Source organism: Phyllobates terribilis, unplaced genomic scaffold (assembly GCF_046119375.1).
Source record: "Phyllobates terribilis strain yellow unplaced genomic scaffold, ASM4611937v1 Scaffold_5__5_contigs__length_657084704, whole genome shotgun sequence".
NCBI lineage: Eukaryota > Metazoa > Chordata > Amphibia > Anura > Dendrobatidae > Phyllobates > Phyllobates terribilis.
Genome location: NW_027362765.1, coordinates 602,559,151 through 602,572,018, shown reverse-complemented (window position 1 = coordinate 602,572,018; position 12,868 = coordinate 602,559,151). Strand labels below are relative to the sequence as shown.

At 44.1% G+C, this 12,868-nt stretch overlaps 1 protein-coding gene across 21 annotated transcripts in view; it reads right to left on the bottom strand.

Annotated features, from left to right (window-relative positions):
- Positions 1 to 12,868, bottom strand: part of KCNMA1 (potassium calcium-activated channel subfamily M alpha 1) — a 731,255-nt gene that overhangs the window by 240,731 nt on the left and 477,656 nt on the right. For all 21 annotated transcript variants that reach the window (XM_073686045.1, XM_073686039.1, XM_073686043.1 and 18 more), the window contains exons 11-12: positions 6,639 to 6,744; positions 4,100 to 4,182 (exon numbers count right to left, since the gene is read on the bottom strand). In XM_073686045.1, the coding sequence (XP_073542146.1) occupies positions 4,100 to 4,182; positions 6,639 to 6,744 (189 nt within the window). The remainder of the gene's footprint in view (positions 1 to 4,099; positions 4,183 to 6,638; positions 6,745 to 12,868) is intronic.

Genomic DNA, 12,868 nt, shown 5'->3' with positions numbered 1-12,868 from the left:
ATAGACTTTGTGCTGAAGGAGTCACGTGTCGAGTGATGAAGGGACTGCGGAATCCATTTCTGTGACTGAGCATGAGGTTGGTGTACTGGATAAGAGTGAGAGACTTCGGGAGGAAAGAAGGTTTCTGGTGCCATTTCCACTGAGAGGATATTGACAAGACTTTGTGAAGAGATCTTCCCAGACCTTAATCTGAGGCTACAGGACTAAAGTCCCCGGCGTGTGGGCTCAGCATCGGCCGACAAGACAAGGAATTTTTGCTGTTTTGTGAACTTTGTTTTTGTTTTGGCGCCAAAGTTTTTCGGGACTAGCTGCAGCCACCGCGATTCACAGGCCTGTGACAGACTGCATCTGAGGTTAACGGTACCATAACTTTAAGATATCCGGATATCCTGATAATAAGGGTATAAGAGCAATTGATATAGTTTCATGCATTGTTATTGTTCATAGTGGTAGGATTATATGCAGTGTGCCATCTCAGGGGGTCCCCATAGACCGCCCTCACTAGACTGACACAGTGTTTAGGTAAAATTGTTCCAGATCTCTAGAATAATTCACACAAGCTGGAAACCTTGAGATAGGCACATTGACTTCAGCTTTTGCTGATTGTGTGTATTTAGTAGAGACAGTGTCCCAGGCAGAACCTGAGACTGATTCATGCAATACTGAATTTTAGTCTAATCCCTGTTTTAGTAAAGAAAGTGTTGTTTATTTCTGTCTCTGTCTCAGTTTGTGACTCACTGGATCTCTCTCAGACCTCCGGTCATTACATATGTATACTCTTTTGTCCCTCCCCCCTGCCCAGGAGCTGTGGTATGATCAGTCCATGTTCCTGTACGGTCAGACGCAGCCATTACACAGTACATAGAAGGAGCACATTTATAAGATTATCTCAGCACAGGAACATTTTATTTACACACATCCAATTGTGGAACTTATTATTATTCCAAGATCTATTGATTAAAATCAACATTTGTTTGTAGGAAAACCCGTTTAAGATGTATTTGTAAGTCGGATTCTTTCAAAAATACTGTGACTGCACTCTCGGCCCTGGATGACACTGGCTCTGCATTGGGGCCGGTTGTCAGTCAGGGTCGGGGGTGTGGTTACAGCTACCGCTCTTTATTTTCAGAACGGTGATTGAACAAACGCCGGCACCGCCCCCCATGACTGAAACTGAATGCTGGCAAGGAGAATAAGCATTTGGGGTAAGTGCAGGCGCCGGGCAGGTTAATAATGCTATTAACATGCTGATTAACCCATATCTACAAGTTAATAGCGTTTTATTCTGGTGACAGGTTTCCTTTAATAGCTTATTTTTATCAAGTTACAAAATGCAAACTGAATGAACAAAAGAGAAATCTAAATCACACCAATATTTGGGTGTGACAGTCTTTTGTCTTCCAAACAGCATCAATTCTTCTAACTTGTCACTTGCACACAGTTTATAAAGGAACTCTACTAGAGGTTGGTCCAAACAGCTTGCAGAACTAACCACAGATCTTCTGTGTATGAGGGGTGTGCAAATTCTTTTATCTCTTCATGTAATCCCAGGCAGGCTGGATGATGTTGAGATCAGGGCTCTGTGGGTCCATATCATCACTTTCAGTACTCCTCATTCTTCTTTACAAGATAGTTATTAATGACATTAGCTGTATGTCTGGGGTCATCATGCTGCAGAATAAACTTAAAGCCAATCAGAAGCCTCCTTAATGGTATTTCATGGACACCATTAACCACTCCCTGACATTGAACATACTAACATGTCCAATGTTAGGTTCCCATTTATGATGCCAACTAAGAAATGAAGCCGTATGAACCATAACAATCTAACAGGAGCGAGAGGAGCTGATGCTGTATCTGCCTGCCGCTGTTAACCCCTTAAATGCTGCTGTCAGTTATTGACAGTGGCATTTACATAGTGCAGTCTGGGCGTCACACCGTTCCAGATGCCCACTGTCCACCTTGTGACAAGATTGTGGGTTTTCGATGGGTTGCCATGGCAAACTCACAAATTTGCTACTATCCCCATAATCGTTCTCATCTGGAAAATCATGTTGCCAGGTCATTTTTACAGCACAATGAACGAAGAAATAAAAATACAACCCAAAAAATAGTTGAGAAATTGTATTTTGTTTTGTTAATAGAAAAATAAAAAAGATCTTGTAAGAAGGAGAGGAATAAACAATAGTGCAAAATCGCCCGATTGGGAAGGGGTTAATCTTGACTACATCCCAACTTTATTTGCTGAAATGCAGCCCCTAACTTGCAAAGCACCTCCACCGTGCTTCACTGTTTCTGCAGTTTCATATTATTGTAGTGTTCTACAGCTTTTCAGAGAACATACTGCCTTCTGTTACAGCCAAATCTTTCAAGTTTTGACTCTTCAGTGCAGAGCACCTGCTGACAATTTTCTATTTTCATGCACAGTTGAGTCACTTGGCCTTGTTTCTATGTCGAAAGTATTGCTGTTTGGTCACAATTCTTCCAAGAAGGCCACTTCTGGCCAGACATCTCCAAACAGTAGTTGGGTTTAGCTCAGTACCACTCAGTACTCAGTACCACTGTTTGTTGCCAGTTCTCCGCTGATGATTCTGCTGGACTTCTTCTGATTTCTAAGGGATGTAAGCATGGTGTGTCTTTCATATGCTGCATTAAATTTCCTTGGCAAACCACTGCATCTACAGTCTTCTACTTGCACAATTCTTTCTGCTTTTCCAAAACATCTTGAACATCACATCTTGAAACCCCAAGGGAAAGACCTTGCTGATGCAGGTATACAATGGCATGTAAAAGTTTGGGCACCCCTACTCAAAATTACTGCTATTGTGAACAGTTAAGCAAGTTGAAGATCAAATGATCTCTAAAAGGCCTAAAGTTAAAGATGACACATTTCCTTTGTATTTTAGGCAATATATATATATATATATATATATATATATATATATATATATATATATATAATATTTTACATTTTAAATTACATGACCAGGGGTGCCCGAACTTTTACATGCCACTGTAACTACCTTGTGTCTTGAAGTAGAGTTTGGCTGTTCCTGACCCAGGTTAATGCCTCTTACACAGTTGTGTCTGTTTCAAATATTGACTGCGTTTTGACATACATATAAAAATGGAAATCATTATTACCTGTATGATATAATCGGTTACTCATAACCCTGACTATAATCCTACAAAAAAAAAAGGACGAGAGTATAGTCTAAACAGAATGAAGATATGTCATTTCCTGTGATGGACGTCTCAGGAAGCCATGTGCTGTAGTATATAAAGCAATTAGAATCTTATTTGTCCATCCTGATGAAGGGGAAACCTGAAATTGGTAAATTTGGCTCTGTTTGATTATTTGTTATTGAGTTGTAAAAGTATTTTTATCTATTAAATCAATTTCTTCGAGTCTCTGGCTGGATTGACAATCACTCCAGTATATGGTTTAACTTCCACTGCATTGCTTAGTGTGCAAGGAGGAGATGCTGATCTGGAAGAAGGGGGATAGGCATCTTTCTCTACCCTACAAAGTAAGTGGAGCTTCAATCCTTCAACTCCCCTATTCCCCGTGTGGACCTACCGTGCGTGTCGGCTGGCACTCCTGTTTTTGGGTGTTTGTTTTTTTAGCGGCCTATAATCCTATAAAATCCCTGACTTTTCAACAAAAAAATTATGCTGTTTTAAAGGTACAGGGCGGTTACACCAAATATTGATGCGATTTAGATTTCTCTTTTGTTCATTCACGTTGCATTTTGTTCATTGCTAAAAGATAAACTATTAACACTTCTATTTTTAAAAGTAATGATGAGAAAATTGCTGTGCGTGACCCCTGGTGATATTGGAATCCCAGAGGGTAAGGAAATTCATGCAGCTCATGTCCATAGGGACAGACTACTGGACTTGACCATGGACTGGGGTCGTGCACACCGATCCGCTCATCTCTATTTGAAAGTATTGTTACTTTGCAACTTTTTTCCACACCTGCCTAAAACTTTTGCACAATACTGGATGTAAAGGTATTATATGCATACAGTATATTTTTGAACAGATCATTTACTAATGATTTAAAATCTAGCAAGTACAATTTATACCATAGTACCTCATTATGTTTGATGCATCCTCTGCATCAGGATCAGCACAGTACTTGTTTGCAAGAATTAAGCAAGCATCGGCAGACTCAATCTGTCAAAGTAAAAATTTAAACTGGTCATGTAACGTTGATTACATGTGGCGTTTAAACAATATGTGCCCTAAAAAGGGTTTTTGTCTTTCACATTTTTTAATTCATGTTAAAAAGTTCTTTTACACTGTTCGATTATCGCTAATGAGTTTTCCTAGGTGGTCCTTTAATCCTACAAATTGCACAGTGTAAATGGATCTTTAAATACCCTTTCCAGGTCCAGTGCTGTGCAGAGCCGGCGTCAGCACCCGGCGCACCCGGGCAAGTGCTGGGGCCCTGAGCAGGCAGGGGGGCCCACTCACCGTCGGGCACCCCGCCGCGCTATGGGACCCGCGAGCGGAGGAGAGCGGTGTCAGCGCCCACTCCCCCCGCTTGCTCAGGGCCCCGGCAGCCAGCGAAACAATACTTACCTCTCCCCGTGCCTCCACAGCAGCTCCGGTGTCTTCCGCGGCTGCAGCACTGTGACGTCTCAGGTCAGAGGGCGTGGTGACGTCATTACACTGCACTCTCTCCTGAGCCGTCACAGTGCAGAGACGCCGGCGACGCTGGAGTCCTGAGCAGCAGCAGGTGAAAAGTGAGGTGAGTATTTGATTTTTTTTTTTTAATGGCATGGGGCATTATATGGTGTGGGGGTGTGACATCCAGCATGGGGCATTATAAGGGAGGGGGGGTGTGTGACATCCTGCATGGGGCATTATAAGGGAGGGTGTGACATCCAGCATGGGGCATTATAAAGGGGGGAGAGTGACATCCTGCATGGGGCATTATATGGAGGGGAAGTGACATCCTGCATGGGGCATTATAAGGGGGATGAGTGACATCCTGCATGGGGCATTATAAGGGGGATGAGTGACATATTGCATGGGGCATTATAAGGGAGGGGGTGTGTGACATCCTGCATGGGGCATTATAAGAGGGGGTGACATCCTGCATGGGGCATTATAAGGGGGGGTGACAATGCATGGGGCATTATAAGGTGGTGACATCCTGCAAGGGGCATTATAAGGGAGGGTGACATCCTGCATGGGGCATTATAAGGGGGGGTGACATAATGCGTGGGGCATTATAAGGGGGGTGACATCCTGCATGGGGCATTATAAGGGAGGTGACAATGCATGGGGCATTATAAGGTGGTGACATCCTGCATGGGGCATTATAAGGTGGTGACATCCTGCATGGGGCATTATAAGGGAGGGTGACATCCTGCATGGGGCATTATAAGGGGGGGTGACATAATGCATGGGGCATTATAAGGGGGTGACATCCTGCATGGGGCATTATAAGGGGGGTGACATCCTGCATGGGGCATTATATAGGGGGAACAGCCTGCATGGGGTATTATAAGGGGGGAACAGCCAGCGTGGGGCATTATTTGGGGGAAACAGCCTGCATGGAGCATTATATGGGGGTCAGTATTCTGTATGGAGCGTTATATGGGGGCCAGTACCCTGTATGGAGCGTTATATGGGGACCAGTATCCTGTATGGAGCATTTTATGGGGGCCAGTATCCTGTATGGAGCGTTATATGGGGCCAGTATTCTGTATGGAGCGATCCGCCGGTTTCTGAGCTATTGTAGAATTTACAATAGATGTCGCTCATGTAATGTAAGAAGTGAAATCTTCGGCATTGTACTATATATATATTTCTCTGCAGTATCTGTGCATCATGAATCGTGGTATGTGTTAAAGGGGCCCTCTGAGACTCTTTTGCCCAGGGCCCACAAAAACCTGGAGCCGGCCCTGGTGCTGTGTCTCTGCTGTTGCTCCGATGATTGTGCACAGGCAACTGCAGTGACATCATGTTATCAAAGGCTGCAGACAGTTAATGGGCTAAACGACACTGCTGATGCATGCTGACCTCAGTGATTGGCTGCAGTGGTGTAGACGTGATATCACCACGCAACCTGTGATCAATCACTGGAGAAGCAGTTGAGACAAAACACTGAACTGGAGGTGGCTTAGTAGCAAATAATTTTATTTGTTTCAATACTACCAGGACAAATTACTTTATAAAATTAAGTTAGAAAACAAAACAAAACCCTTAGAGCGATTTCATATTACTAATCACTAAAATGTGAATCTCAAGTTTGCTGAGAAAACCTCTTTGAGGAGCTATTTTACTTCATATACCAGTCATTCAGTCTACAAATGACTGAATAAGAAATTGCAACACACATACAGGAATGTGAACATATACCAGACAATTAAAGGGGTTTTCCAGAAATATACGGTAACCCATGATTATGCTCCATACGCCATCCTGCTGGTTAGTGAGGGTCTATGGCTAGGACATCTAATGGGTTCACATGATTGATTTATCCTAAATATAGGCCATCAGGGTTTTTTCCTTGAAATTTCATTTCAGTGAAACAACATAGCACAAGCAAACAATAGTAATTACAATAAATGTGATCTGAAATATTCATGACAAGAGTAAAATATAAAGGAATATTTTACCTTAACTCTAGCAAGGTCATGGGGGTTCAGGACTGATCCCTGGTAAAATTCTACCTGAGTAAAGTGCCTCTTAAAGAGAGCTTCTAGCTCTAGATTAGGTGATATGCTGTGGAAAAATATACAGGACACGATTTACTGGGAAATAATAAAAATTGAAATGTTTAAACAACATTCTACAACTCTAATAGTATATGCATATGCCTTATTTATTGGAAATTTTCTTCATGTCATACATCCGATTAGAACTTGCAGAAATTCATTTGCTTGCAACAAACATGTGATTTTACCCTAATCGGCTTATTTTAGCCAGGAACTTCTCTTGAAATGTAGATGTGTGTAAATATTATCATCATTATTACTGATTATGATAACAATGCTATTATTAACAACAACAATAATAACAACAATAATAATAATAATAATAATATGTATGATTTAGAGATACATTGAATAGCCACAATAGAGATACCTGCCATTTTATGACTGACGTTTCCCTGAGTGGAAGTTAGATATGTTACGGCAGAGTGAAGTATAAAATGAAATGACCAAGTTTTCTAATGGATCAGTTCCAGTAGAAATTCTCATTACAACGCGTAAATCGAGCAATCTGAGCAACTTTGAACAAGGCATGAAAATTAGTGATGAGCAAGTATGTTCTGATAACCCCGAGCACGCTGAAGATACTCGGCGAGCACCCGAGCATGCTCGCCGAGTATCTTCAGCATGCTCGGGTGTTATGTTTCAGTCACTCTGTGCTCATGATTTGCGACTGTTTGACAGCTTTAATACATGCGAGGAATGCCTAAGAAACAGGCATTCCTCACATGTATTAAAGCTGTCAAACAGACACAAATCATGAGCATTGAGTGGCTGAAACATAACACCAGAGCACGCTGAAGATACTCGGAAAACACCCGAGCATGCTCGTAAATCTCGAGTAACGAGGATGCTTGCTCATCGCTAATGAAAATCAATGCTATACTAACCATGGTTTGGATTTCATAAGCTGCCAACCTTTTTTCTTTCATGCAGCGGAGTTGAGTGTACATTCAGAATGGTGAGATTGGAAGCTATCAGAGGAGGATGTCAAAAATTATTCTGATGAAAAAGGGATGGAAAGCCAAGGAAATTGCTGCTGACTAATGCTGGTGCTTCAATGGAAGTCTCAGAAAGCACAACTGGTCATTGTAGGCTCTGTTTCCTTTAGACAGACATTGTTGTCTAAAAGAGAAAGAAAGTCAAGACTCTAGTGGGCAAAAATGCAAAAATTTAATCATTGAGTGATGGAAAAGCAAAATGAATCCAGATTTCTTCTGGCCCCAGATTTCTGTGGTTTCTCATTTAGTCCCTTGGCAAAATTAATTGCCAACCCCTTGTATTGGCAGTGTCTCAATCAGCCACTATTCCTGTAGAATGAGGTCAACACTTATTGGAATCTATACTTCAACTAATTGCTATGATTCTAAAGGTCAAAGGAGGTCCAATGCATTAATAAATGGGAATTTCTCATAAAGTGGCTATTCAGTGTAGATCAACATAAATATATGCAAGATTTCAATCAATCTTGGCACTACACTCAACAGACCCTGTGCACAAAGCCAGTATGTAATGCATGGAAGTTGCATCCCTCCTTAGTACAGAGCCTGTCTCTCAAGTATCGCACTGTGCAGCCTCCATGCAATTGGAAAGACTTTGTTGGCCTCTCTGTGTATGGAGAACCAGTGATTGAGCAAATTCACATTTGTGATTCTATATTGTAGAGTTTTATTGTACGTCTAAAGCAGAACTAAAATGGCTCAGTTCAAAATAAAGTCATAATGGGGCCATGTGCATGTGGTTTAAAGAGGCCTGCTGGCATATATGATTTTTTTTCATATATACAGTATCTCACAAAAGTGAGTACACCCCTCACATTTCTGTAAATGTTTTATTATATATTTTCATGGAACAATACTGAAGATATGACACTTTGATACAATGTAAAGTAGTCAGTATACAGCTTGTACAACAGTGTAAATTTGGTGCGCCCGCTAAATAAATCAATACACAGCCATTAATGTCTAAACCGCTGGCAACAAAAGTGAGAACACCCCTAAGTGAAAATGGCCAAATTGTCCTGAAAGTGTCAATAATTTGTGTGGCCACCATTATTTTCAAACACTGCCTTAATTCACTAGAGCTTCACAGGCTGCCACTGGAATCCTCTTCCACTCCTCCATGACGACATCACAGAGCTGGTGGATGTTAGAGATCTTGCGCTCCTTCACCTTCCATTTGAGGATGCCTTACAGGTTGTCAATAGGGTTTAGGTCTGGAGCCATTTTTTTAGTAAGGCAGTGGCCATCTTGGAGGTGTGTTTGGGCTCATTATAATGTTGAAATACTGCATTGTGGCCCAGTTTCCAAAGGGAGGGAATTATGTTCTGCTTCAGTATATCACAGTACATGTAGCATTCATGGTTCCCTCAATGACCTGTAGTCCCCCACAGCCGGCAGCACTCATGCAGCCCCAAACCATGACACTCCCTCCACCATGCTTGACTGTAGGCAAGATACACTTGTCTTTGTACTCCTCACCTGGTTTCCGCCACACACGCTTGATATCATCTGAACCGAATAACTTTATCTTTGTCTCATCAGACCACAGGACATGGTCAATAGGGTTTAGGTCTGGAGCCATTTTTTTAGCAAGGCAGTGGTCATCTTGGAGGTGTGTTTGGGGTCATTATAATGTTGAAATACTGCCTTGTGGCCCAGTTTCCAAAGGGAGGAAATTATGTTCTGCTTCTGTATATCACAGAAGGCCCAGATGGCATACACCCCCGGGTACTAAAAGAATTAAGTAATGTGATAGACAGACCGCTGTATCTTATATTCAAGCACTCTTTATGGACAGGGACTGTCCCACTAGACTGGCGCCAAGCAAATGTGGTACCAATATTCAAAAAGGGGTCTAAAAGTGACCCTGGGAACTATAGACCAGTAAGCTTAACGTCTGTTGTGGGTAAATTGTTTGAAGGATTTCTTAGAGATGCTATTGTAGAATATCTTAATGATAATAACTGTCTAACTCCATATCAACATGGATTCATGAGGGATCGCTCCTGCCAAACAAACCTGATCGCCTTCTACGAGGAGGTGAGCTCACAGCTGGACAGGGGAGAGTCAGTGGATGTTGTATACCTTGACTTCTCCAAAGCGTTTGATACCGTGCCACACAACAGGTTGGTATATAAAATGAGAATGCTTGGTCTGGGGGATAATGTGTGCAAGTGGGTAAATAGCTGGCTGAGTGATAGAAAGCAGAGGGTGGTTATCAATGGAGTAAGCTCAGGGTGTGTCAGGGTTACTAGCGGGGTGCCTCAAGGGTCTGTCTTGGGCCCTATATTATTTAATATATTTATTAATGATCTAGTGGAAGGGTTGCATAGTAAAATAGCAATATTTGCAGATGATACTAAACTTTGTAAAGTAGTTAATACAGATGAGGATAGGGCACAGCTACAGGAGGATTTAGATAAATTGGGGAGTTGGGCCAAAAAATGGCAAATGGGGTTCAATGCCAATAAATGTAAGGTCATGCACATGGGAAAGAAAAACAGCAGTCACCCATGCATATTAAATGAGAAACCGTTGGGGAAATCTGACATGGAGAAGGACCTGGGCGTCTTGGTTAATAGCAAATTAAATTGGAGTGCCCAGTGTCAGGCAGCAGCTTCGAAGGCAAATAGAGTCATGGCATCCATCAGAAGAGGAATAGGGGCATATGATGAGAACATTGTTCTTCCTCTGTATAAAGCGCTGGTAAGGCCGCACTTAGAATATTGTGCACAGTTCTGGGCTCCGGTGCTCAGGAAAGACATATTGGAGCTAGAGAGTGTACAAAGGAGGGCGACTAAGGTAATAAAGGGAATGGAGGGACTAGAATACCCAGAGAGGTTGTCAAAATTAGGCCTATTTACGTTGGAAAAGAGAAAGCTTAGGGGAGACCTCATAAACATGTATAAATACATGAGGGGGCAGTACAGAGATCTCTCCCATGACCTGTTTATACCAAGGATGGTGACAAAGATGAGGGGGCACACTATGCTTCTGGAGGAAAGGAGGTTCCTGCACCAGCATAGAAGGGGATTCTTTACGGTCAGAGCCGTGAGACTCTGGAACTCTCTGGGAGAGGAAGTGGTGATGTTCAACTCACTTAATGAGTTCAAGAGAGGCCTGGACGCCTTTCTTGAGAACAATAAAATTACATCTTATGCTTAGTGATAGTTAATTAATCCAGGGATTTAATCTGACTGCCAGATTGGTGTCGGGAAGTGAATTTTTCCTCAATGATGTAAATTGGCCTATACCGCATGGTTTTTTTTTTTGCCTTCCCCTGGATCAACGCTGCGGAATAGCTGCAGTGCACAAGAAATAGGCTGAACTGGATGGACGCTTGTCTTTTTTCGGCCTTATAAACTATATAACAGTACATGTTGGTATTCATGGTTCCCTCAATGACCTGTAGCCCCCCACAGCCGGCAGTACTCATGCAGCCCCAAACCATGACACTCCCTCCACCATGCTTGACTGTAGGCAAGACACACTTGTCTTTGTACTCCTCACCTGGTTTCAACCACACACGCTTGATATCATCTGAACCGAATAAGTTTATCTTTGTCTCATCAGACCACAGGACATGGTTCCAGTAATCCATGTCTCCTTAGTCTGCTTGTCTTCAGCAAATTGTTTGCGGCCTTTCTTGGGCATCATCTTTAGTAGAGGCTTCCTTTTGGGATGACAGCCATGCAGACCAATTTGATGCAGTGTGCGGTGTATGGTCTGAGCACTGACAGGTGGACCCCCCACCACTTTAACCTCTGCAGCAATGCTGGCAACACTCATACGTCTATTTTGAAAAGACAACCTCTGGATATGACCCTGAGAACGTGCACTCAACTTTTTTAGTCGATCATGGTGAGGCCAGTTCTGAGTGGAACCTGTCTTATTAAACCGTTGTATGGTCTTGGTCACTGTGCTGCAGCTCAGTTTCAGGGTGTTGGCAATCTTCTTATAACCTAGGCCAGGGGTGGGCAATTAATTTTCCCGAGGGGCCACATGAGAGACCGTGACTGTTGGGGAGGGCCGAACCAATAGGCTGAAATTAATTCTGCTCAATATTAATATTAACATGAGCATGAGCCCCACACAGCCTCCCCATGTCCAGCATGAGCCCCACAAAGCCCCCCATGTCCAGCATGAGCCCCACACAGCCCCCCCATGTCCAGCATGAGCCCCACACAGCCCCCCATGTCCAGCATGAGCCCCACACAGCCCCCAAGTCCAGCATGAGCCCCACACAGCCCCCCCCATGTCCAGTATGAACCACACACAGTCCTCCCGTGTCCAGCATGAGCACCACACAGCTCTCCTGTGTCCACCATGAGCTCCACACAGCCCCCCATGTCCAGCATGAGCCCCACACAGCCCTCCGGTGTCCAGCATGAGCCATACACAGCCCCCCATGTCTAGCATCAGCCCCACACAGCCTCCCATGTCCAGCATGAGCCCCACACAGCCCTCCCATGTCCAGTATGTGCCCCACAGAGTCCTCCCGTGTCCAGCATGAGCACCACACAGCTCTCCTGTGTCCACCATGAGCCCCACACAGCCCCCTATGTCCAGCATGAGCCCCACACAGCGCTCCCGTGTCCAGCATGAGCCATACACAGCCCCCCATGTCCAGCATGAGCCCCACACAGCCCTCCCAAGTCCAGCATGTGCACCACCCACCCCCCCATGTCCAGTATGAGAGCTCGAGAGCCTCCTCATGTCCAGCATGACAGCCCTTCCAAGTGTCCAGCATGACAGCCCCCCAGTGTCCAGCATTAAAGCCCCCCAGTGTCTAGCATTAAAGCCCCCCATGTCCAGCATGAGAGCCCCCCCTGTGTCCAGCCTGACAGCCCTCCCTAGTGTCCAGCATGAGAGCCCCCCCTGTGTCCAGCATGAGAGCCCCTCTGTGTCCAGCATGACAACCCTCCCTAGTGTCCAGCATGAGAGCCCCCCTATGTCCAGCATGAGAGCCCCCATGTGTCCAGCATGACAGCCCTCCCTAGTGTCCAGCATGAGAGCCCCCCCTGTGTCCAGCATGAGAGCCCCCCTGCGTCCAGCATGAGCGCCCCCCCTGTGTCCAGCATGAGACCCCCCCTGTGTCCAGCATGACAGCCCTCCCTGTGTCCAGCATGACAG